Raw genomic sequence first — 25870 nt, forward strand, 5'->3', positions numbered from 1 at the left:
TCAGGGTAAGACTGCTTGATCATGACCTGTAGATGTCTTGTACCTTTTCCTCCCAATACAATGAAATAGCGATCAAGAGGAAATTTCGGGGACCCCGGCTAGACCAAGAATGGTAATCTCAGATGCTTCTTGATGCCATAAAATGTCGAAAAGAGAAATATGCTGAATAAGAAGTTGGTGGGCCTCACAATATGTGTTTGCGGGCCGCATGCGGCCCGCGGGCAGCCAGTTTGACAGCCCTGGTGTATCCTAAGATTCTCAACTTTTCCTTCTAGCAGAATCGGCGCGAAGCCGGCCGATCAACACAAGACATTTGTCCCAGAGCCTTTCCGTTTTCCTTCTTACTCCAGAGCATTTTTAGGAAGTATTCACCCAACAGAACTTCGGTGGATCGGAGACGATATTGTTTCTACGGCAGTATGGTTTTACGTCCTTTAGAATTTCCTCTTCCACGAGGGGGGGGGGGGGGGGGCAAGTGTGTGTGGGTGTGTTTTTTTATCCCCGTTCCTTTTATACGTACATAAGGACGTCAAGAGAAAATTCGTTGTAATTAACTCGGGAGTCGTCAAAATGGATATTTCGGGTGTCTATAGGATAGAAAAAAAAAACTCAACATTCATTCCAGTTTGAGTAAAATGGAAATTAAGGTCGATTTTTGAGTGAAATTTTTTTTCGCGAATACAATACTTCCTTTTTTGTAAAAGGAAGTAAAAATGGCAATGCTTCGGCTCTAAAATATCCCCCAATATTTTTAATTATAATTAATCTATCAAACGCAATAGCTGACGTGTACTGTATGTAATGACTTTAATACCTAATGACATGTGACACCAAAATGAGTAAAAGAGTTTATGAAGAATATAAAATTTCTTGATTTCTGAAATGTTTCTTCCTAATATATGAAATTATATTTTATCTATCAAACGTTATGTTTTATTTTCCATAGTAAGTTCATCTTACAACTGTTCTAAAAATCAGTTTTTTACATTTACTTTTGTTGAATTTATAATCCGTTTTGTTCAGACACACAAAAAATAAATAAATAAATAAATAAATAGTAATAATAATAACCTAATAAATAAATTAATAAAAGTTCCTTCCAAATGGAATCTCTCTGTGTGTTTTACGCCATGACTCATTATGTGAAAATATTTCGTTGGTGTTATTTCAAAAAACCAATGTTTCCAATGCTTTTCATTATGCAGGATGCTATAAAAATTTGTTTTGATTTTTAATGTCAAAAAAGTTCTTACTTAAAAAAGAAAAAAAGAGTGCTTTTTTAGATTACTCATGTTCAATTAAGATATTCAAGTGTCGAACCATATATACGTATCAATATGTTACTCTTGATTAAAATATTTTGAACGATTATGAAACGCCTGCAATTTATGAAACGATTTGATTTTTCCGTGATTGTAATATAACTGAATATTTTTGGCTATGCCTGTAAATTATCTATAAATGCCTACTCTTAACTTTTGGTATCATGCTGTAGTAAATGTCAATATCATTTAAAACTACTGAGTAATCCAAGAGATTTTATGAGAGTTAGAACTCGGATAGAGGAATTGAAGTCATGAATACTTCTAAATTATGTTGGAAAGTCTGAAATGTGATCAAATGCCTTAAATGACAAGTTTTAATCCAAAATCAATGTGAAAAACGTACCAAGACTTTGTATATCATAAACCCAAACAAGGAACACAATAATATTCAAAAACGCACACAATACGGGGGAGAGGGGGAAGAGGATCTACTGTAGAAATCAGTCAGGGTGGCACTAATTTCTCCGAAGTTTCTTTCTTTTCACCTCCGCTGTCTGTCTTTTAATAGGTGCCCATTTTTCACCCTAGTAAGAGGTGTGATTTCCGTCTCCGTATTAGGTGCCGCTGGTGAACAAGCATTTCACCCCTGAAAGGTGCCAAACGCAACCTGTAGTTTTAATAGTGCAGGATAGCTAAAAGTGAAACCCACTATATTAAAATTATACCAGCTAAAAGAACCTCAGTTTTTCCCAAAGGGCGGATCCAGATTTTCGTTTCGGAACGGGTCATTTCCGAAAGGAGGTTCATAAGTCATTCTTGCACATACATTTTTGAATCTGGACCAATTTTTTCGAACTATAAGTCCCCAAAACACAGCTTTAAGCTCTCTGAAAGAGGGGTTATGACCGCCTCTGGATCCGGGAATGCTCTTCTCATTAATTCAATACCCAATTTTGAATTTTAATCATTTGTTACCGATTGGTCTTTGTCTTTTCGATTTGATTTTTGTATTTCTGAATTTGAAAATAAAAATTAAGCATCGTAAACTACCTGCCTAGAGGCTTTTTTCAAACAATCATGTTCACCTCAAGAGAGAAATCGTAAATTTAAGTTCAATTTACTTAAAACTAAAAGTATCTATTCACACTACGGGGGTCCGTACTGAATATTGGCCAATGAAAGGGGTCCGCTGACTATGAAGCTTGGGAAGGCCTGACTTACACCATTTTCATTCTAAATACGACACGTAATGTGTGGCAAAACTTATTTTGCGCGAAAAAAGATATTTCTTTATCTTATTTATTCTTATTTATATTGTAATTTGTCCAATCTTTGTTCATGACGCAAGATAGAAACATCATGAAATCACAGCCGACAAACAAGATCTTAACCTACTGACTTATAAAATAACTATGTAAATGCTAAAACCCTACAATTTTGACGAAATTAGATAAAGTTTTTGGGTGTGACGGGAATAAGTACACCTAATATTATACAATATTCATACATTGAGGTAATAAATGTTTGAGCAATGGACAAATATGACACTGAAGTGTTTATAAGTATAAAACATTTATCTTGCAACTGTTCTCCACGCAATTTATCTACTTATTCTAAGAAAAAGTTACTGATAATAGATATGACTGAACAGGTTCTTTTATGAATTTGTACTGCACGTGAGGTCAGGTAGACAGCACCTTGGGGAATAATATTTGAAGTCAGTTCCAATCTTGATATTTACCAGAAGCTCAATGTCTTCAAAAACAATGGTAAGTGTCGTCTATTGCTTTGGAAATTTAAACCAATCACAGCCATTCAGGGTACCTTTGAGACTTAATTTTTCTATTTTAAACTGCTCCATACATATTTTAATAGTTTTATCGTATTTGATGGTATAAAACGGAAGAAAAACTGCCGAAGTATTGTATTTTTATAGTTCTCAAAAATTAAGAAGTAATAACTATTAAATGTATTTAAAATAAATTTTTAGCCTGCTTCAAAGTTGTCTTGCCATTATTTAGAGTAACTTAAAGTCACGACAGAAATGGAATACAAAATGAATTATTTCAATAAAATTAGTGCAATTTTAAAGCAGAAATGTAACGTATCTAAATGTTTAAATCCCCCCCCCCCCCCTTGTACTTCACACCATCACAAGGTTTCTATAATTTACAATACTGCACACGGTAGGAGGAGCAATTTCAACAACTTCAAAAATAGCTTCCCAACTGTAACTTCAGAATTATTGAATGATGCAACTAGCTGCACTATGTCTTTTTTTTTTTTTTTTTTCAAATGTGAAATAAAGAGAGTCAAGAACTTATTTCAGAACCTTTCCAGGAGAGTGCAGCACTCTGGACCTTCGAATTTTCTTTTATTTATTTATTTTTTAAAAGTCAAATGTAAGCGCAAAATCAGACTGCATGGCTCAAAGTTTCCCTAAATGACTGCAGTGAAAACATTTCGGAGGTAGGACTAATAACCGATAAAAGTTAAGAATCATTATTTATTGTTTTTTATTACTGTTCTGCTGATTTTCTGGACAAAAATCGGTAAGAACAGTAACGAAGTAGTGCATTACAAGTAGCGAAACTAATGTAGTCGCTACATTTTTTGTAGTTTGTCTTTAGCACGCTACTTCGAAAAAAAATAGTGTAGTAAGTAGTGCGGTACGAAAAAAAATAGTAGCTAGCGATTCTGACAGCTACTTTTCACGATAGTTTAGTAAATAAACAATGTTCTAACAATGTTTAATCTTGCCACCATGAACAAAAGCTAATTTATCACCCTTTTCTCGGCCATAATATAACTATATATCCTTAAATGCGAATTTACACTCATGATCTGAATTAATAATATATGTGCATGTTATTTCAATGGAGTGAACATATTTTACTCCTCATTTTTACTTCTTAGAGAAAATTAAACAATTTTTCAAATATTTATCAAAATCAAAAACATTGGAAAAATTTCCAGCAGTTCTTGAATTAAATATTCGCTTTCAAGCAAGGATTTAAAAGTTGGAAGATTGATCTTCAACTTTGTTCTTTTTCTTTCTTTTTTTTTTTTTGGAACATGAGTGAAAGAAGTTATGTGACGACTACATTTTGAAAACAGTTTGTAGTCGCTACGTTGAAAAAAAGTAGTCGTAGTTAACTGCATTTAAGGGTTGTAAAGTTGTGTATATATCAAAGTTTCAACGGTTTGTGCATAAGTAATTTTTGAAGGTTCGGTAGAAAGAATAACTCTATTTTGGCATCTTTAATATTGCTACTTCATTTGCAAAAACTTCTTCGGTTTTCGCTAGATCAGAAATGTTTCTTATTTATAAATAGGTTACATTTCGTTACATGTTTTTTTTTTTACTTGTGCAGTATTTTGAGAATCCTCTTAATAAAGAGAAAAACCTATAAAGTTGGCTACCTATGTATGACTTTCGTTATTTACAGAATTAGACCTTTATCATGTATACCAACCTCAATGCATAGACCATGTGTCTGAGTTGACTATTAAAGTACTGCATCGCAAATGGTCAACTTACATAGGTTTCACTGTACTATGATACAGGCTCAATTACTTTCACATCGTGGTAAATGTTTATCTTCCAACTGGAAAAAATACAACAGGATTTTTTTTAATCCTCTGAATCGAAAAAAAAAATGTAAATAATGAAATATAGAAAGATAGTTCTTTTCTATTTCCAGAAAAAACCTTTACCAGATCTTATCTTTAATTGCTGGATTTTAAAAAGTAAAAAAAAAAATCCTTTTGTCAGTTTAAAATAAGAAGTAAATAAGGTTAGCGAAACTATTTCAATCTAAGTTTAAAACAGGGAAAAATTGACCCTGGGACCTGCCTTTAAACATTTAAAGGCTTTCATAAATATTTTTTTCTTCTTATACAATTCAGATTTTAGTGGAAAGTAAAATGAAAGCATTACGTAATAACTCTGGAAAAATTGCATACATCAATGCTTTATAGAGTCCATTTTTAACTAATTGCATTTAATCGTTTATTAATAGTTCGGAAGACAATTTTCAGTTAGTTTAGAAATTATATTTAGATCAATTCACTGAAGTTATTTTTTTTCCATGCCCTAGTTTTAATATACGTTACATTCTTTATATCTGTACATAGAATAATGAAGTTTAAATTGAATTTGTACTTCAAAAATAATTTTATGTTTCATTTCACCACAAATCTCACTGCAGCTCGGATTAAACATTTTGAAGTCGGGGACTCGTATAAACTACTACCTAACGTAACTGAGTAGGTTTAGTTTTAAAGACTAATTTCGTATTTAGTTGAATTAGTGTTTAATTCAGGATTCGGTGGGTTATCAGTTGCGTTAGATAGTAGTTTGTAGGAAGCCCCGACTTCAAAATATTATTAAAAATTAAGAGATCGTATATAATTAGTTAGGTGTTTAAAATAATTCATCGTACAGTAATTAAAATCAGTGTTTATTTTGTAATTGGACGGTTAGTTTAGTATATTTTTGTATTGGAATTGTAAAATAAATTTCATTTATAGTTTTGGTTAGGAAACAGTATGTAAGTGTAATCGGTTATTTTTTGCTTTTCAGTTCCTTGGTGTTTTTTGAAGGCGGTTTTTTATAATTTAAAATGAATTTATTGTCATACTCTAAAATCAGATTGAATTATATTTGCAAAAATATAATTATATCTCTTTTCTCACTGGAAATATTTCTGCCAAGTGCATTACCGATCCATTAACGAAAAGCTCTCGGAGTAAAAGAGAAATCTAATCATCAACTTTTCTCCTACATTTTGTTTTTATAAATTAGTTCAAGCAGCGTCTCTTAAAAAATGTTGCTTAGAGTTAATGTCACACAAAAAGAATTAGGAAAATGTTTTTGCCTGCATCTAAGCAAAAACTGCTACGTGTTGTTACGTAATTTTCATAAAATAAGATTAAATTTGTAAAACCTTTTAAAAAATGTTTTAATGAAAACATAGAGCCTTTTCTTCATGCGACCATAGTCATAATTGGAGCAATTGAAGCATGAATTAAATTTTCTTATTTATTTCAAATTATGTAAACATCTCAAAGTTTTATTTGATGTTTCATTGTTAGAAGCAAGAAGTTCTGAGTAGTCTATGAGCTTAAACTGAATTTCCTCTTGCAATATATTCCTTCATTTTATAGTTTATAACTTTCAATTTCTTCTACCACTCGAAAATTTAATGTTTTGGGTCAAGGTTTTTCAACTATAAACTACTTCAGAAGTTAACCCCCCCCCCCACTTCTATGTAAAATATGAGTTCATTCTTGAGGGAATTTTTTTTTATTTTACATCACATTCAAATTTTATTGATTCTACTCACTCTCTGATATAATCAATAATTTGTAAATATGGAGAAATGTCAGCTGAAACAATTAAAAAGAAACATTGAATTAGTATTTTTCTTTTGATAGCAGCTTTTGCGATAAACGAGCATTTCTTCATTTTGTACAATTAATATTTTACGAAGAAAACAAATGTTTCTCTGAATTAATTGTCGGAGGAAAATTGGTTTCATGTTTATGCTGAAGTTAATGAGTAGTTCTGAGAAACTCGTGCCATTGAAAAGTTTCAGGATTTGGAACTTTAAAGTTTCGTCTGAGTAGCGTTTGTCACGTTATTAAAAAAAAAAAGGGGATATAATGGGAAAGTGGAATGAAAAAAAAAAAAAAAAAACCCGCAAAGAAAAAAAAAAGTTATTGGAAAAAAAAAAAAGTGGAAAAACTTCAGCAGTTGTTTGGTTATGATTTTACTTGTATTTAGCTTTAGTTAAGAACTATGTGAATGACGATGCTCACTAGTACTAAAAGTGACTTTCTTAAAATTTTCTAGATGTCTTTTAATGCTCCGTCCTAACCTCCAATCAAAACTTTAATTACATCTATGAGTTACAACAAAATATTTTATGGGATACTAGAAATGTGTTTTAGTAATCAGACAGAAGAATATGTACTTATATATTCTTGTTCTTTATATTTTCGTGCTCCAGTGGTCAATTACTCGCTTGTGGTCAATTATTGGCGGATCATCCAAAACAGAGACTGAAATAGGACCAAAAATACAATATAAAAGTGCCTTAACGTTAAGAAAGGAATGTTTTAAATCATTACTCCTTCTACTATGTATGTCAAAAAATTATTGAATAATTGCTAAGTAATTTACGAAGAACAAATACTTAATCAAAATTCTAGAAAGCACGGGAATAAACGTATACTGCTCGACATTAAAAATGCAACACCAAAGAAAGAGTGTTCAGAAATTTATGCAAATTTTAGAGTAGACGTACAGACACTGAGTTATGTAAATGATGTGAAATGCGCAGCTCTCCGACGCACGTGAAATAAGATATAAGGGAAGGAACTTGCAGAATGGGTAATATTCGTGTCGTTATTTCTGACTGGAAAATTTTCGAAGAAATTTTGTTTTTGTCTTGGAGGATACGTGTAACACGAAAGAATGCCAGGCCGCCGTCAACGAAGGCACTTTCAGCAGATAGACGATTTTGGGAGGGGGTATCGGACTGAGAAGGGGAGGTTGGTCCGTACGTCAAATCGCAGTTGATACCCACATGGATGCGAGCACGGTGCATCGGCTGTGCCGAAGATGGTTGGAACAATGAAATGTGGCAAGATTGAGGGGTGCCAACATGCTCTCTAAGGCACACAGATGCTTCCCTGGCCACCATACTCTCCTGACCTGTCACCAATCGAACATGTGTGGGATGTGATTGGACGCCGCGCCGTTTGCAGACTCTGTCCCTGCCGCGTTCAGAAGATGAACTGTGGCAAATGGTTGAAAGGGAATGGAGAGCCATCCCTCTGGGACACCATCCGCACCCTTATTGACTCTATGCCTAGACGTGGTCGCTGTCCGCGTTGGTCCTACATCCTACTGAGCCGACGCCGTTCTCGCTCTGTATTCTGCCTCTCGTTTTGAAATTAAGATCATTTATTATTCCTTGCTGTCTCTGTCTTTTTTCCAAATTTCATCACTTTTTGACCACTCCTTCTTGGTGTTGTATTTTCAATGTCGAGCAGTGTATTTACTCTTCTCATAATTAAGAATAAAACAGCGAAGCAAAACCATCATCCTAGAACAATGTAATCGTACAGTTTATTTGTACATACAGTTCAATTTTGTAAGACAAGAAAGAGAGAAAATATTTCTCTTTTTTCATTTATTAAATCTGAAATTATTGTTACCTTTGAAATTATTTTACTTACTACATACATAGGATTATTTTCAATTAAAAAGCTCAAGGGTCATAGGAGGGGTCCGGACCCCCTGGACCCTCACCTTGTGTGCGCCATTTCCTATAGGCAATTCATGACTTCAATCAATGACGTCACTCTAAAGCCCCTTTATTTTGTTCCATGCAGAAATAGCACTCTCATTGCTCAAAAAAAAAAAAAAAAAAAAAAAAAAACTACAACTTTAAAAATCAAGAGACAAGCTCCTCTTTTTTGCAAACATAGAATTTTGTTTCACTGGTGACAGCTCCAGAGAGGTTTTGTTGTTCTTCAGACACACTCGGAAACGCATACGCAAATCTTACAAAATTTTCGTCATATTTGTTGAAATTGTTCCCTGAAAAATGCTCCAAATAAACCTTTCTACAGATTGACAAATATTTTGTGAGATTTAAGCATGCGTTTCTGAACCAGCGAGAAAGTAAAACGTCGTTAATGACGAAATTTGTCTTACGATCAAAGAATAGCCGAAAGTGAGCGTTATTTTCTGAGAGTATAGTAAAAAAATCTCACAGAAGATCAAAACAAACAGCATAATAAACGACCTACAACGCGGACTATGTAAGGGAATGTAGGGCAAAGTGAAATAGTTAAGATGACTGAGCTTTTTTCAAAATGAACAAATTGGAAATTTGTTTTGAAAGTTACAGTACATAAAGGAAGAACATTGAATTTTACAATAAAACTTTCATTGAAACAGTATCTTTTATTTTTGGTAGTAAATTTGCTCCCTTAAAAAAAAGGTGAAAATTTTTCATTTTTTTTCATGCGGCAAAGTGAAAAATAAAATACTTTCTAATAAAATATTTTCTATTCTATTGTAAAATAATATTTTTGATCAAATGAATCAGTAAATAAAAGGTTGAATGAATATTGAATAAATGAAAAGAGAATGAAACAATAAATGAATAATTAAATAAATAAATTAATTAATGTATGAAGAAAAGTAAATGAGTGAGTTAAAGAGTGAATGAATTTATTTTCTTATAAGAAAATAAGTGAATGAAGGAATAAATAAGTAATAACTAAATGAAGGAATGTGAATGAATTTATAAATAAATGAATACGCAAGTGATTTATTAAATGATTGAGTGATTAAGCAAAATAAACTATTTCACTTTGCCCCATCCACTTTACCTCGCATGTAATTGACTAAGTGTACAAAATATTTAAAATACAAATAAGCTTAATATTAGCTAAACAAATACTGCATCAAATAGTAGATGATTTCGATAAATATTTAAAATATTGATAACAAGAAGAATATAAGATGATTTTATAATAACAAAAACAATTTTATCTTACAACAAAATATTACAATATGAGTATCAGTGTTTGAAAATTACCTGTATTATCATATGCTTGAACCTTTGACTGTATTTTTTTCCAGACTGGAACTGGCTACATGTACTACTATATAGTTGAAATATTACCAGATAGGTGGCGCAAAACCAGAATAAATATTGCACCATTTCACTTAGCCCCGCTATTTCACTTTGCCCCACATTCCTCTACTATTTATTTGAGTTTAAAATTTCTTTAGTGCGCAAGTTTTTGTGTTCAAAAAATTCAGCAAACGTTATAGAATGTATTCACTTATTTTATTTTTTGTAATAGGGTCAGAATATTCGCACTGGGTTAGAGCGAATATCTTCGGCTCCTAGGCTAAGTATAACGACTCAAAACGTTTTCAACATCAGGAATCATAATCTTTCTCCGTTGTCACGCTCGTCTCCAGGAATTTATAGCGACGAAAAATGTAGAAAAGATGCTAATCAATCTTGTCTTCTACATCCCCTCAGTTCATATCATTCACCACCCAAAAGCATACTCAAACTAACAGAAGACTCCATTTCAGGTAATTACATTTTAATCTTCTAAATTAATAATTCAGCTATTTGTACCAGATCTTCTAGTCATGCTCCATTGCCGTCTTCCTAATTAGCTCCTACAGTGGGCGTGGTTTAATTGAATCTAATTGTCAAAAACAGAACAAAATCCAGCTTTATTGAATCAGCCGCTTTGTGGAATCAAAGCAGTTTAGAACAAACGTGATTCAAATAAGCGGCAAACACTGTATTAACAAAAACGCGGTTCATGTACAAGACACAGTGGCCGCCGCTTATATGAATCATGTTTGTTCTAAACAGTTTTGATTCCATAAAGCGGCTAATTCAATAAAGCGACTAATTTAATAATGCTGGATTTGTTCTGTTTTTGACAATTTGATTCATTAAAGCGATTGATTCAATTAACCACTGATTCAATTAACCGGCGTCCACTGTTTCCTGAAATAGACTGACGGTTTTCAAAAATGAATAACAAGAAATGGCTTTCGGTTTAAAAAAAAGCTATTCTTGTAGAACATTTATGTGGCAGGACATAAATTTTTCATCGCAGTTTCTGATTTTAGTTCAAAATGTCTCCAATTGATGACGCTGCGGATAGTTGGTCCGTAAAACAAAGGAAAGTATTCGAAAATCCCCTTTTTTTTTCAAAACTTTTAAAGAAGTAAGTAGCATTATAAAGTTTTCAACGTGTCCACCATCGGCTGCAGTTTCATGATGTCGATTATCTAAAATGGTTTTAAAAACATTATTTATTGGAGCAACTTCATGGCTTCATGCGACAGGTCATAAGTTGTTTCTCCTATAATTTATAGTTTAAATCAAATGTTTTCCGAGGATTAGTGTATCAGCAAAATCCCTGAACACTTGAGAAACTGAAAGAAACAACCAGTGACGAATGTACAGCCATTCTATTGGTAACTTTTCAGAAAATGGCTGCAATGTCAGCTTCCGATTACATGTGATTGAGCAGACTATAAAAAAATATCGTAGTATAATTTATTCATTAAAAATTTCCAAAAAAAAAAAAAAAAAAATGTTATGTAATTTTCATCTATTTTTCTTTGGGTAACGGGTTTACTATATCCAATTGTGTTGGAAAAATTTTGAACTAAAATTTAGGAACTATGGGTGGAAATATTCTCTCATGAAATTTCTGAAAGAATAGATTTTTTAACCTTAACTGTTTTCCTGCTATAAATTCAGAGCCACTGAAGTTGACATTTGTATTAATTCTAAAAGTCTCGGAATAGAAACTAAAAAACTGCAAAAGAAAGGTTTTTTTTTTTTTTTTTTTTTTTTTTTTGCAAAATGAAATTTTATGAGACACGATATTAGTTTAACCAGTTTTACAAGCTTTTACTTTTAGAACGTCATATCTAATGCCGAAAAGGGATTTAAAAAAAAGCAAAAGTTTAATCTCCCTCTGCTTAATCCATTATAGCATGAATATTTAAACTAAAAATCTTAAAATATTGTCAGATAATTTAGGAGCGCTCATTTCATGTAGGGTTCGTTGGGGTAAGTGGGACCTCTTTTGAGAATAGTTCGTTTTTGACACCTCATCATACAAAAGTTTTGAAACAAGAAAAATTAAACTTATTGTCTTATATTATCTTTGACATTATTAATAAACAAAAGTTTATCATTATTTTCTAAAATAATGCTTTAAATATTCTTAACGATTATATTTTTTAAAAAATCAGATGGGTAGTAAGGGGTAAGTGGGTCACCCCCATTTTATTGAAATTTAACAGAAGCATATCTAAAAAAGGGGTAAGGAGATCTTTCATGATAAAGTATGTAAATTTTTAGTGTGAATTAATTTTTTCTAAATGCATTTATTTATGAGATATTTACTGTCTTTTGAATCTGTATCACGGAAAATTTTAAAACGAAAAACGAAACAATTTCATTTGTGAAATTTATTGAAAGCCTATAGGTATATATTTTACTTTTACATATAAAGGTGTGTTTAATGAACGTATTACAGTTAAGATCTATTTGAGTAAATTTCCCAAAACTATAAGTTGAAAAAGAAATTGAAAACACTAAATGACTGCGTCTATGTAAAGATGGCTAAGAGGAAGAACCATTATTGCTTCATCCTCAGTAATTATTCCAACATTATCTGCTCTATGCCAATAAAAGGTGTCACTACATTTCTATTTGTTCTTGCAAATTCAACAGTATTTTAAAATTTGTATCATCAGCTTCCAACATATTAGACCTACTTAAATCTTAATGATTTGTTTTTCATGTATGTCTCACCAGTACATAATCGCCAACTTTAGCAGTTTTTGTAGCTGAACTATAAATTCCTACTAAGTCATCATAGTTGTCTTGTATTTCACCAATACAAATATTTAATCAGATTTGCTTTTGATTTTGAAATCCTCATTATTATAGGGGGACCACTTACCCCGTATAGCAAAAATGTACGGGGTAAGTGGTATCCCTTCTCTTAAACACTTATTAATATTATTTTATACAAAAATTCTTGTAGCTGTATGAACTTTAAATTAAACTATACTATATTAACTATCATAAAACAATAATAAAAACTAACTCGGAAACACGTCTTTGAAAAATATTGCTTGAACTCGCAAAAAGAAAATATTTTCAGAGTTTTTTTTTTTTTTCCATGACTAAGTGCTATGACCTAGAAAACAATTCCACGAATCCCAAATATGTGCAAAACTAATCACTGTGATGAAATTTAACGTGATCAGTGTAAAAAAGTTTGAAAACTTTATTCATATTTCAGTTTTTGGGTGGTGATCCACTTACAAAAGTGGCCCACTTCTCCCAACCAACCCTATTTAAACTGTTTTTAAGTTTATTTGTAAAATAAAATTCATGCAAATTATTTTAAATCCAGCAATTATTCACATTTTGCACACTTTTACTTTTAGAAATCATTCCCGAAGAAGAAAAGGAGGTAAACAAAACTTTCTATAAGCTTCGGTTGGAGCTTGAATTTACTGCATTTGTCATTTGTAAGTGATCATTTATATTTTACCTGTTGGTTCTCTGCTTAACGACGCCCTAGATTCTATTTAACGACTTTCTCTATTTAAACACGACTTTTCACGGTCCCGGATGCTATACTGTAGTTTTAGAAGAATTCTATTTAAGGACACATTTGAGGACGATTTTTTGTGGTCCCTTGAAAGTCGTTAAATAGATTATCATTATTAGTGTGGCTCCTTTTCAATTACGGCAAAAACGTTTGCTAAACAGTCTTCTAAGTTAAACTGCAGAATATTTGAAGCCTTGTTTCTTATGGGACGTTAAATCAACCGGAGTAAGATTTAAAAAAAAAAAAAAAATAAATTAAAAAAAAAAAATAAAAAAAAAGGAAAAAGAAAAAAGAAAAAAACTACATGAAAAAGCGTTTAATTCGTTGAGCGAGTTCAGTTCTCAAAATTCGTTATTTTTTTACGCATTTAATACGGTTTTAGTGCGCTGGAATCGAATAAAACATGTTTTAACTCGATAGGACAAAACGTTGCAGAGATAATTGAATTTTAGTTAAGCTATTTTTTTTTCTTCTACATTCATTTATTATTCATATCAATATGTTATTTTGTAACATATGCTTTCTTTTTGTTTACTGACGATTTTTAGAGGGATTCTCGTAGAATCAGTGCCAAATTTTGCTTCTAGAAATCAGCTTTAAATGTTGCAAAAGTCTGTTTGACATAATTTGCTATCTTAGATCAATCATAACTTGCAATTAAGAGAATAATGATTAGATGCTAGAATGTCGATGTTAATATACGGGATACTAGGCTCGTTTAGGTTTGGACGAAACTTCTTGTTAATCATTAATTTCAAAAAACTTCCATATAGTGACCCCTGCTCCCTCTTTCTTTTCCAAAGAAGCACCAAAAATTGATTTCAGATTCAAAAAACAAAGAAAAAAAATAGGGAGAGGAACCGGAATCTCTTGCCCCTCTTTGTGTTGCTATTCCCCTAACGACACCAAAACTAACCTAAAATTGCACTTAAGATTCCTCCAAAAGTCTTGATGACAAGATCTGCTAATTCTGAAGCCTGATGGCTGTAGAAGATTTTAATTGGTGGTGCTCCAAGTTGGAGGAGGGAGCGAGTAATGGCCTGGGGCAGTTAAAAACATGATCTGGGGTTAGTTGTGAATGGAGACAGTGCTTGTAGATGGGATAGGATTTAACCTTAGTTGGTAATATCTTCATGTCCTTAAAATGTCCAGTACGTATCCTAGCTATTGTAGAAAACAGGTTTCTTGGGCAGTGAAGGTCGGGGAGTGTTGCCTTGCTGAAATGCTGATTGTAGATCCTTCACTTCGCAACAGTATTCACGTCCTGTGAAGACAGCGTGTTAAGGTGCCATTATATTTTATCAACTTTCATATTCAGACAGAAAAAAAATAAATGAAAAATGCTGAGTGGTTATTTGATACACTACGAAGCAATGTTAAGACTACTACAGTGAAGATACTTCCGCTGTCAGTAATGATAAAGAGATGTAATTCCATTCACGCTATCAATATTTAGTAGCCAATCACGAAGCCGATAGTTACGCTTCACTACTCCTTTCTGAAAAGTTTCGTGTTGCGGACGAGAAACTCGCGTTAGCTCTAAAATTCGTTACTCGCAAAACATTCCCGTTATAGCCATTTCGCGTATGTCGAATCGCGTTGTAGCGTGAATCGACTGTACACATTTCTAGAAAAATATGAAAAATGCAACAAATCTCAACTATGGACAACTTTGGCACACTTACATTTTTACTTCTAACCTTCGTACATGAATCCATTTCTTTTCAGTAATTTCATTAAAAAAATTGATTTTTTTTTCGGTGTGTAAATAATTCGTGTGGTGTCTACATTAGTTGTAATTACTTTTTAACCGACTTCAAAAAAGGAGGTTATGATTTCGTATTGCGTCTTTTTATGTGTGTTTTCGAATCATTCCAAGCCTACTGGACCGATTTGAAAAAAATTTTTTTTTTTTTTTGGAAGGGTATACTTTCCAGATGGTCCCATTATAATTTGGTCTGGATTTGATAAGGAGTCTCGGAGAAATCCAAGAAACTTTAAATTTCATACGTCACGATCACGTGGTGTTGCTGTGATCGGTGTATTTTCACGCCTAGGTTTTGTTTTGGCTTTCTCTTGAATGATATTTAATTCTCTCGCGGCACATAGATGATTAATTTTCGCAACCTGCGCCGCCTGTTAATTTTTTATAATAGGTGTTACTAATGTATCTATTACTGCGTAGAAAAGCATTAAATTAAATATATTTTGCTACTTTAATAGTTGGATCAATTTACCTTAATATTTTATTTACTAATAATTAACTTTATTTAGGCACTAAAATATAAAATTCTTTATTTAATATTCCAATTTTTAAATATATTTAGTGTTCAATTGAGGGGAATTGAATACAGAACACCCCTCCCCCACGATTTAATTTATATTCTTAGTAATATACATTATAACTGGGTATGATTTCTGAAGTTTTACCAATATTCTAGATTTACTATTTCACGATGCCGCCAGTTCAATTTGAAATTAGGGTTATATTAATGAGCAGGCTTCAAAAAAAAAAAAAAAAAGAAAAAAGAAAAAAAGGAGGAGGTTCTGAACTCGTCGGATTTGTTTTTCCTTTGTACAATGTTCCATAAATACTCGAAGACACCTGTACCCAGTGACGTGCACAGGGAGGGGGAGGGACACCTGTTGGCCCAGGTCCGAGCCTGAAGGGGGCCCAATATTTTTATAACTAGGGGTGAAATATAGGGGTAAACAATATGGAGAGGGGCTCGGAAAAGTCATTTGTGATGGGCTCCCAAATTTCTGTGCACGCCCCTGCCTGTACTGATAAGGAAAATTCGTTTTTTCTTTGAAACGGCATACTTCCTCGGCCGTCTAATGGTAATAAGTTCAGGTTTGATGAAATTGAAGAAACTCTTCAAATATCATACTCACATTTAAATCGATTTGTACTTTATTAACTTTGTATATCGTCTCACTTAGTCAACCGGTTTTCATGATATTTTTTTGCTTAGTGGTGGTTTTATTTAGGGGTGGTCTAACTTAGGTTCCAAATCTTTGATTTACCCTCTCTGTTCTTTAGGGAAAATTTAAGGGTAAAACAGTAAATTTCATGCAATTTCCCTCACAAACGATTAAATATAAAACCTATTGATAAACGAAGGCCATAAAATAAAGGTATATACTTTCTTTACTTATTGTTAAAGAAAGTACTAAAAAAAATATTATTAAGAGTAATGATAATGAAAATTTTGAATCAAGGATTCTCCGAAGCAAACATAAAATTCATTCTAGTGGAATTTTTAATCTTCATCTATAGTGGGGCCATGTGAAGAAACATGCGACTTTTATCACGAGTTACATGACACTAATTGCGAAACATAATTTACAATTTACAATATTACAATTCTAAAATTTACAATTTTACACATTTAAACTTAAAGCGATTTCGTTTTTTTTTAAATTTTTTTTAGTGACTCGTCCATTTGCTTTCGGAAAGCAAACTTTGATCAAGTTGAACTAATGATGAAGACAATTTTTTTGTACATAGTTACGCATTCGAAAAAGCCTTTCTTCACAGTCGTCGGAAGTCTCCAAGACACTCGCCGTGTTATTTACACCATTAAAAAGCAAAAAATAACTGATTACACTTAAATTCTATTTCCTACCCAAGCATAGAAATGAAATTTATTTTACAATTACTACTACCTAACGTAACTGAGTAGGTTTAGTTTTAAAGACTAATTTCGCGTATAGTTAAATTAGTGTTTAATTCAGGATTCGGTGTTAATTCAGGTTTAATTCGGTGGGCTGTCAATTACGTTATGTAGTTGCTTATAGGAGGCCCCGACTTCAAATGGTTATTAAAAATTAAGAGATCGTATATAATTAGTTAGGTATTTAAAATAATTCATCGTATAGTTATTTAAATCAGTGTTTATTTTATAATTCGGTGTTTAGTTTAGTTGATTTTTACTGGAATTGTAAAATAAATTTCATTTCTATGTTTGGGTAGGAAATAGAATGTAAGTGTAATCAGTTATTTTTTGCTTTTTAGTTCCTGGGTATTTTTTGAAGGCGGTTTTTTTTTTATTTAAAGGTAATTTTTTAACTGTTCAAACTTAGACATGAAGTACCCTGAAGAAGATTTAATCAGCAAATATGATTTTGAACTAATCATCAACATTAATTAAAGAGCTATTACAGGAAAAGAAGCACAGATCAACCGTCACACATTCAACCTTTCTCAAAAACTTACTTTTTTCAGTTTCCCCCCTTAATATTTATTAAATTAGTTTATTCATTTGATACCTACTTTAGTTATTAGCAGTGTTTTTACAGCCAAGTTGACCGAAAGAAATTTTGTATACCTGATTCAGTAATGAAATATTGCAGTACCACAAAATGCTCCTATTTTATTGAGAAACTAGGAGCACTGCCTTGTGTTGCACGGTCTACCTCGAAAATAAAATCTGTGTCAAATGACGCAAGTTCAACAACTAGGCTTAAATAAAAGGGAGAAAAAATATGTTTACTTTCTTGGAAACGTGTAGAAAAGTGCAATTTTATGAGTCTAAATTTAAATTTAGACCTCTTTGTTTTTTTTATTCGAAAAATTCAGCCATTGTTATTCATGGGCATAAACATTCCACTTCACGGATTTTCTGGCGAAAACCCCCCTTTTGGCAAAGATCCGACGTAAACTTGGATTTGTTAGAAAACCTCCTTATGGTGAATTTTCGATCCCCCCACCTCCCAATAGTGAGGCGAATAACCCCCTATGTGAATTCATAACAATCGAAGGACCTCTGTACCAAAGTTGGCAAAGACCTGACGTAAACTGAAGATTTGTAAAAGGCGCATACATATATCCGAAGACACACACAATTAAACATCCATTTTTATGTATATAGAAGATAGCCGATCTCTATTTAGGATTTTGTTAGTCAAATTGTACGGCTACTGTAGAAATTTCTCTAACATTGGTGGTATTCGTTGGATCTGGTTTAAGAAGTTCTAAATATTTTTTCTATATATTTTCTGTTTTTCTTGGATCTTCAATGAAACACCAAGTGTAGTACATTGAATAGTTCTGTTGAACAAAAAATACACAGAAGTAGGGACCTATCACAGTTGATGAACAGTTCCGTGCTTCTAGAAAGCAACAAGAGTCTTTCATTCAGCAACTACCACTTTTTTTGGTAGGTAATAATTTTTATTGATGATGATAATAATGATAGTAATATGTAAAATAACCGTATGCTTTTATCATTATAACATGTATTTTGATTTACACTAACTTTTTCAAGTTTAAATCTCAATGGGACGAAAAATTTGTTTCATGTAATTCCATACTTTATTCACGATTTTCGCATAAAACAGAAAAACAATTAATGAATGATAAACCACGAATAATTTTATACCACACATTATTCCACTAAAACTCATAACTTTCACCTTTTTGACCCGCTTCCCACTGAAGCCACCCAAAATGTTCCATTCTAAAAATAGAATTTCAAATACATACCATTCAGTTCCTAGTAAGCATTTCCTAACACAAGAAATCGATATATTCTGAAGCATATTCAATTTCGAAGAATTGCGCTCTTTTCTGTAATTATGTTTAATTGCCCACGGTAAATTGTAATCATCATTTATCATACATTGATGACGATGTTGATTAATTGTAAAATCAGAAATAATTTTTGCTTTGGCATTTGGCGGAGACACGGTAAAAAATATTTGGCCAAACATTCCTTTTGTTTATCCCCAGCGGATCAAAGCAAATGTAATAAAAGGGAGAAAAAGAGATTAACCATAAAATTTAAGTGCTCAATAAATTATGGAGAAAGCGAGGTCCGCAATTAAATCAGCTTTTGTTTCTGAAACAAAAGAAATAATTACGATACAGCATCATCATAGTATTACATCTCATTCTGAAAAACATTTTTCCTGAAACTAGTTAAAATCAGACTAATTGCTCATAACTGATGAGAAATGATATATATAAAATATCTGGGTAAGGCAAATTAATGGATTTAGTTGTAAGCAATGGCGAATTTCTAATTAGACAAAATATGCCTCGAGCGGAAAATTTTCAGGGTGACAGCATAAACATACCAATTGTAAAATACATGTAGTATTTAAAAATTATTCTATTCAAAGGTAAACCACTTTTTCGTGTACAAAGTAGAGGTGGGCAACGTCGTTCTTTTTAATGATCCGTTCACAGAGGACCGTTCATTCTTTTGATCCGTTCATTTAACTCGTTCATTCGAACGACTTCGTTCATTTAAAAAGTTGCAAGTGATCTCTCTGTACGACATACTCATGTACATTCGAAATGTTTCATTATATCAGCGATAGTCTTTGAAGGAAAAATAACTAAAATCATCTAAAAGTAGGAAAACATGGCTATGAAAATTGAATCAAAAAAGCTTTATTCAGGTTTAGATGTATAAAGCAATTAAAGTTCAGTTTGTAAGATATTTCTCAGTTGCCGAATGGTAAGATATGCTTTACATTCCACAATCACAGGTTCCATTTCAGCACGACACAAAATTAAGTTATTAAATTTTACCATACAAAAAAATAAACAGTTTTTTTACAGTAGAAAATTTGAAAAATTGAACTTAAGTGAAATAGTGCACTAATTCTAAATAAAAGTATCATATCTCCAAGCATAGTATGGTCACATGTGAAAAAAAAACACAAATAATTTTTAATATGTACGTCAGGTTACATTTTTTTAAATATGTAAATAAATAACAGAAAAAATTACAAAAAGAAAAAAAAAGAAAGAAACAGGCTACAATATTAAACACGAAGATAAAGAAATGTTTATTAAAACTATGTTCCTAAAATTACATAAACTTAACAGAAGTATTATAATCATAAAGCGTCTGTTTTTTACATAAAAACTTGCGTAAGTTGTCGAAACTGACCTTTTTTTACCCCAAAACAAACATTTGTCAACCTTGACATCGTTCCAAAAGAAAGAGTTGCGGGCGTTCAAATATTTTTTTCCCCAGCTACACTACTGTATACATACATATAGTATTACCAATAGGTATACCGAAAGTAGTAACAACAAAGAAATTCGTAGCTCAGCCGGAGTACCGGATAATTGAATTCAAAAAAAAAAAAAAAAAACTCACCTTAATATTAGGGGGCTTCAAAATTATTCCACAGTACCAATGAGAACATAAAAAAAAGGGAAAAAAACACACACACACACACACAACGCTTTTTTAAAAGGGGGAAAAGTTAGACAGTAATAATCCTTATTTAAAACCTCTAGATAATTGAAATGGAATGAAAAATTAAGCGACTTGGAAGGCGCCAAGTAAGTTAAAATAAAGTCAAATCAATATAGATGGTAGTTGATAGGAGGGATGTTGTAGAAGACATATAGATCACCAGAAAATTGAAAAAAGGTACTTTTAAAAATAATTTTCGCGACAGAAAGTGTGAGAAAGACCAAACAAGTTACACAAAACATTACTAATGGATATATGGGAAATGAAGAACTGCAATGGCTAAAGAAAAATGATAAATAAAGCCGAAAGTAGAAAGGTTCGAACTGAATATATTGTACTGCACTGAGAAAAGGAAATTTGAGAATGATTAATGAGTTAAAAATTTGAAGATGAATGCATTTCAAAAAAAAAAGAAAAAAATGCGATTTTATCACAAGTGTATCAATGTAAGGTTCCAAACTGCTCACCGTTCAAGAGAACGGTCGTTCAATATTTAGGTGAACTAACGGATCCGTTCATTTTAAGAATTCGTTCTTTTTTACCTGTTCGTTCATGAACGACACATCCCTAGTACAATGATATGCTAACATTTTTATGTATGCTTTTACTCAATTTATCACGAAATAGTTTTGGTAGTTTACGCAGTACGGCACTGTATTATTTTAATTTCTTAACATCTTTATAAAATCTAATCATGAAATTACAGGAAAAAAAATAAATCAATAAAATGGCAGTCGTGGGACTGACCGATAGAAAATATATGCTTATACTAAAGATTATAGAATAACATTAAGCTTATAATGTTGGAGGTATATTGAAGCAACAAATCGCATTAAGCTTCAGTTAATGCAGTTAAATTCATCAAAAATATTTATTATATCCTACGGTGGGCCGAAAAAAATCGAAATTTGGCAGAGCCCTTAGCCTTAATGCGGAAAATTTGTGACTCCCTAACACTAATTACTGTGCAAAATTTCGTAACTCCGAGTTAATGTCTTTTGCTTGAAATTTTGAGATTTTTGGAAAACATTTTAAGTTCCACTGAACTTTTAGCTTTAGTGTGAGAATCTTGTAACTTTCTAACACAAACTACTGCGTAACATTTCAAGCCTGTAAGTTAATTATTTCTTCTCTGGCAAAAAGCCTGAATTTTGAGAATTTTATAACAATTCCTTAAAAACGGTGACACATTACAAAGAAATACGTACCAAATACGTTACAATACTTCAAATTTTTAATCACTTCGTCTTCTAAGCCGGAGGTCGTGGGTTCGATTCTCGGCAGTGTCCTTCTAATGTATTGTAAACTTTTCCTTTATGTGTCTGGAGGCAAGACGCTGTACCTGTACGTATGTGAAACTTGTTTAGCTTCAATATAAATAAATATATATTTGTAGCTTTTAGCTAGCGTCAAATTTCCAAACTATGTCTTTTCTTTAATTTTAAACAATTTTGTAATTAAAAGTTCAATATTCTTACAAGTGCCTTTGTTTATGTTGTCCAAATTTGAATTTTTCTATTTCTTACTTTCTATTTCTTTTACTTTTAGTATGTTTCATCTTAGTGATTGTTATTCCACTTTCAATGATCGTGATGGGTAAGTAGGACTCATTGGCAAATCTTCATTTGCATTGCATTGTCAGTAACTAAAAATATTTATTCACTTGTTTCTTATCAAAATAAGACTCTCTTCACTTGAATTGTCGAACTTAATATCAGCGACAATAGTGGCACATTAAAACGAAAAAAAAAAAAAAAAAAAACAGTATTGGAAAAAATCAAGGTTTTACACAAATTGATTCCCCCCCCCCCCCCCGCCCCAATCATAAGATATGTGCAGAAGATTTATGTTGTTATGTTTACTGGTTTACTTTTGTAGTTTAAATTAATGGTGTATAGTTACAGTTTGAAAATTTTCTTCAAATTTATAACATTTTATGATGTACCACTGTTGATTATATTGTTCGTACGCTACCACGCGTTAGTTGTTAGTTGATGCTTAAATCACTCTGATATCCGAGCCCGAGCAGACAATGCCAACCGATTTGAGGCAGAGAGGAACGGCTTCCGTTTTTGCACTTATGATTTTCAATGAAATACGCCCCCTAACCATTGGTTAAAATTAATATTTTGGAATACGTATTTAATCATAAGATCTATTTTCACTACGTGACAATTTTTAATAACATAATAAAACTTTATTTTTAAGAAATCAATAACATATCAATCAATCGAAAAAACATCTATAAAAAGTAAACAATCTAACTTTTTACAAAGTTATTATTCAGTAGAATATCTCATGCAGTATCAACAACAGCTTTTAAACGTCTGGGAATAGATTTCATTGTTTTTTCTTTCTTTTTTGTGCAATTTCTAAGTAAGTGTTCAAACGCACTTCGAGCCTTACTGTTTCTAGTTCGCTTTTCGTTTCAATGCTGTATTTTCGTAATCTAGCCTCCAGTTTTAGCTAACTATGTTATATTAAGTTTAAATCTGGCGATATTTCTAAGTTTAAGGACAATTTTTAAGGCACCAGACACAAACGTTGAAAACTGTGAGTTTCTTATCGTATCTTGATTTTAAAAAAAAAGAAAAGAAAAAAAAAAAAAGGTTGTTTCCGATTTAAAAAAAATGTGGGCTAATAGTTTTAAAATGTTTTTATAAATTATTTAAATGAACAGCATGAATCATTATTTCATGAAAAAAGTCCTAACTAACAAGTCCTGGTGCTGATATGCATCCTCACATAACAATACCTTCACCGCCTGATTAACTGATCCAACTAAGTTCTTAAGATTAAATTCCTCATTTTTTTCTTCTATTTACAGTTAAAGAACAATTAAACCTAAAATATTGAATTAATTTTCATCTGTAAGTAAGACGTTATTTCAAAACGTTTTGAGCTTATTTATGATTGATTTTGGGACGGAAAACGTAAGCTTTCTGTTTTTCGCAAGAGCAAGAAAATTTCTGCGGGAAGAGGTCCCATTTAATCAAGCTACTAGGCGAACAATTTTACAGGAGAAAATTAAACTTAAAATTTTTCATTAAATTCTGCAGAAACTGTTGCAGTACTCAAATGCGTATTTTTCATAAATTTTTTAACTGTAAATCTCCGATCACGCTTTATTAACTTTGCCGGTTGACCTTTTCTTACCTTGTCTTCGATCCGATTCCTTCCTTAAAAGCATTTTATGAAGAACTTCACTATAGAATGGTATAAATTAACTAATTTAGAGACATTTAAAACCAATTTACCGCTACTGTGAGGAAAAAAAAGTCAAATTTCGAATGGTATTTGTTGTTTTTTACGAATACCAGCCATTTAAAATTAATAAGTAGAATATTAGGGAATAAATAAACAAAAAAATAAAGCCAAATGACTTTACAGCGTCAACACAATGCAAAAACAATAAAAAAAGACAGGTGATAATATCATGAATTTATTCGAAAATACTGGGTGTCCGAGAAAGATCCGTACAACTTAAAAAATTTATTGAAAAAGAAACAATAGGGTTACAGCGAAACTAATTAGTACATTAGTTTAGATAGAATAACTCAAAAAGTTTTTTTCCCATAACTTAAGTTATTACCTTAGGAAATTTCTACATGAGACCCTTTCGTAGTACGAACAATATCAAGACCATCCAATTCCATCCACGACCGTTTCAGCATGCTAACATCAACAGTAGCTACAGCTGTTTTATTTGGATGTTTTGTTCCGTTGTGTTTGCGTATTGGATTTTGTTTCGATAAACCACGCAACACATTGAACTTTCTTCACGCGATTCGCCCTTGAAATAACTAAAATGCTTTAATATTCCTTTGTGTGAAATGTAGCGCCATATATAGTCAGAAACATACTGCAGAAAAAAACTTTTTTGAGTTATTCTATCTAATGTACTAATTAGTTTCGCTGTAACCCTATTGTTTCTTTTTCAATAAATTTTTGAAGTTGTACGGATCTTTCTCGGACACCCTGTATTTCAGTGTACGTAGACTTTTGGGGCGTATTATGTCGCTTCGTTTTTTGACAAATTTAAAAAATAAAATCAGGCAATATTTTGAAAAAAAAAAAAAAACTACTGGGTTTTATTTAGAATGGCATAGGAATGATGTGAAAAAAAAAAAACCCTTGGACTTCATATTCGAATTCAGTTTTGCGTTCTTTTGGTTTAACTACAAAATTGCAAGGTGTACGAACATTTTTGGGAGCCACTGTACATGCATAACATCTATGTTATGTATGTGAAGGAACATTAGGCATTATTAAAAATTAAAACTAAAAGTGAAAAAAAAAAAAAAACTTCAATGTCGCAATATTTTCTCCAAATTCGCCAAATCATCAGTAAAACTCGCCGAATAAGGAAATGGTCACGGAGATCTCCCATCGAAGCTCCCCTGCCCCTACTACTCTAGTTATGTAAATGTCAAAAAAGAGCATTAAATTCATACTTTAAATCAACAGTCTATGTGTTGACAACAGTCTATTATGTGTGTCTAAATTTCTGGGATGTTGCACTACTGTAGTCGATGAGCGATACAACATTATTTTTTAAGTATTTCTTTTTTGTGAATAACATAAGCTAAATATCTATAATTTTTACTACAGCAAAGAAATAAAGCAAGCATCTAACGTCAGTAGCAAAGCAATGCCGTTCGTATGAAAATGAGGAAAATTAAGAAAATTAGTTGATCAAGTGGGAATATGAAAAGTAGTTAGCTTAACTTTGCAGTCAGAACAATTTTTTTTTTTTTTGGAAATTGCTGTAGGGGAAGCAGACAGATTTGACCCAATTTTTGGCTTTTTTTTTTTCCTTTTTTTGCAGAATAGTTAGAACGAAATACAAAATATACATAAATAGTTTGTCATTTAGCGCATTATTACGGCGAAAATTAATAGCATAATTCTAAGCAGAAATGGTACAAAAAAATATATTCATAAAGTTTGAAAACGAGCCAAGTGTACCTAGTGTTACGTGAAAACGCTTTCTAAACTGGTGATACCATCACCCTAATAAATAATACAGGCGTTGTAATGATTGATCAGTCAAAATAATTAATAATGTTAGGCTATTTTCAACGAGACATTTATTTTCGCCATTAAAACTTAGTACACCAAGCGAACTCGACCATATTTTTAGAACTTACAAAAAAGCAACACCCGTTGCCAAACGTAAAA

At 31.9% G+C, this 25870-nt stretch overlaps 1 protein-coding gene across 3 annotated transcripts in view; it reads left to right on the forward strand.

The window, feature by feature from the left end:
• Nucleotides 1-25870, forward strand: part of LOC129218257 (transmembrane protein 272-like) — a 52242-nt gene that overhangs the window by 12882 nt on the left and 13490 nt on the right. For 2 of the 3 annotated variants that reach the window (XM_054852484.1, XM_054852483.1), the window contains exons 3-5: nucleotides 10158-10398; nucleotides 13303-13386; nucleotides 22238-22285. In XM_054852484.1, the coding sequence (XP_054708459.1) occupies nucleotides 10158-10398; nucleotides 13303-13386; nucleotides 22238-22285 (373 nt within the window). Of the gene's footprint in view, nucleotides 1-2910; nucleotides 3035-10157; nucleotides 10399-13302; nucleotides 13387-22237; nucleotides 22286-25870 lie in introns of those variants that run through there. The other variant, XM_054852485.1, reaches the window with a different exon arrangement.

The sequence above is a fragment of the Uloborus diversus genome, chromosome 3 (genome assembly GCF_026930045.1).
Source record: "Uloborus diversus isolate 005 chromosome 3, Udiv.v.3.1, whole genome shotgun sequence".
NCBI lineage: Eukaryota > Metazoa > Arthropoda > Arachnida > Araneae > Uloboridae > Uloborus > Uloborus diversus.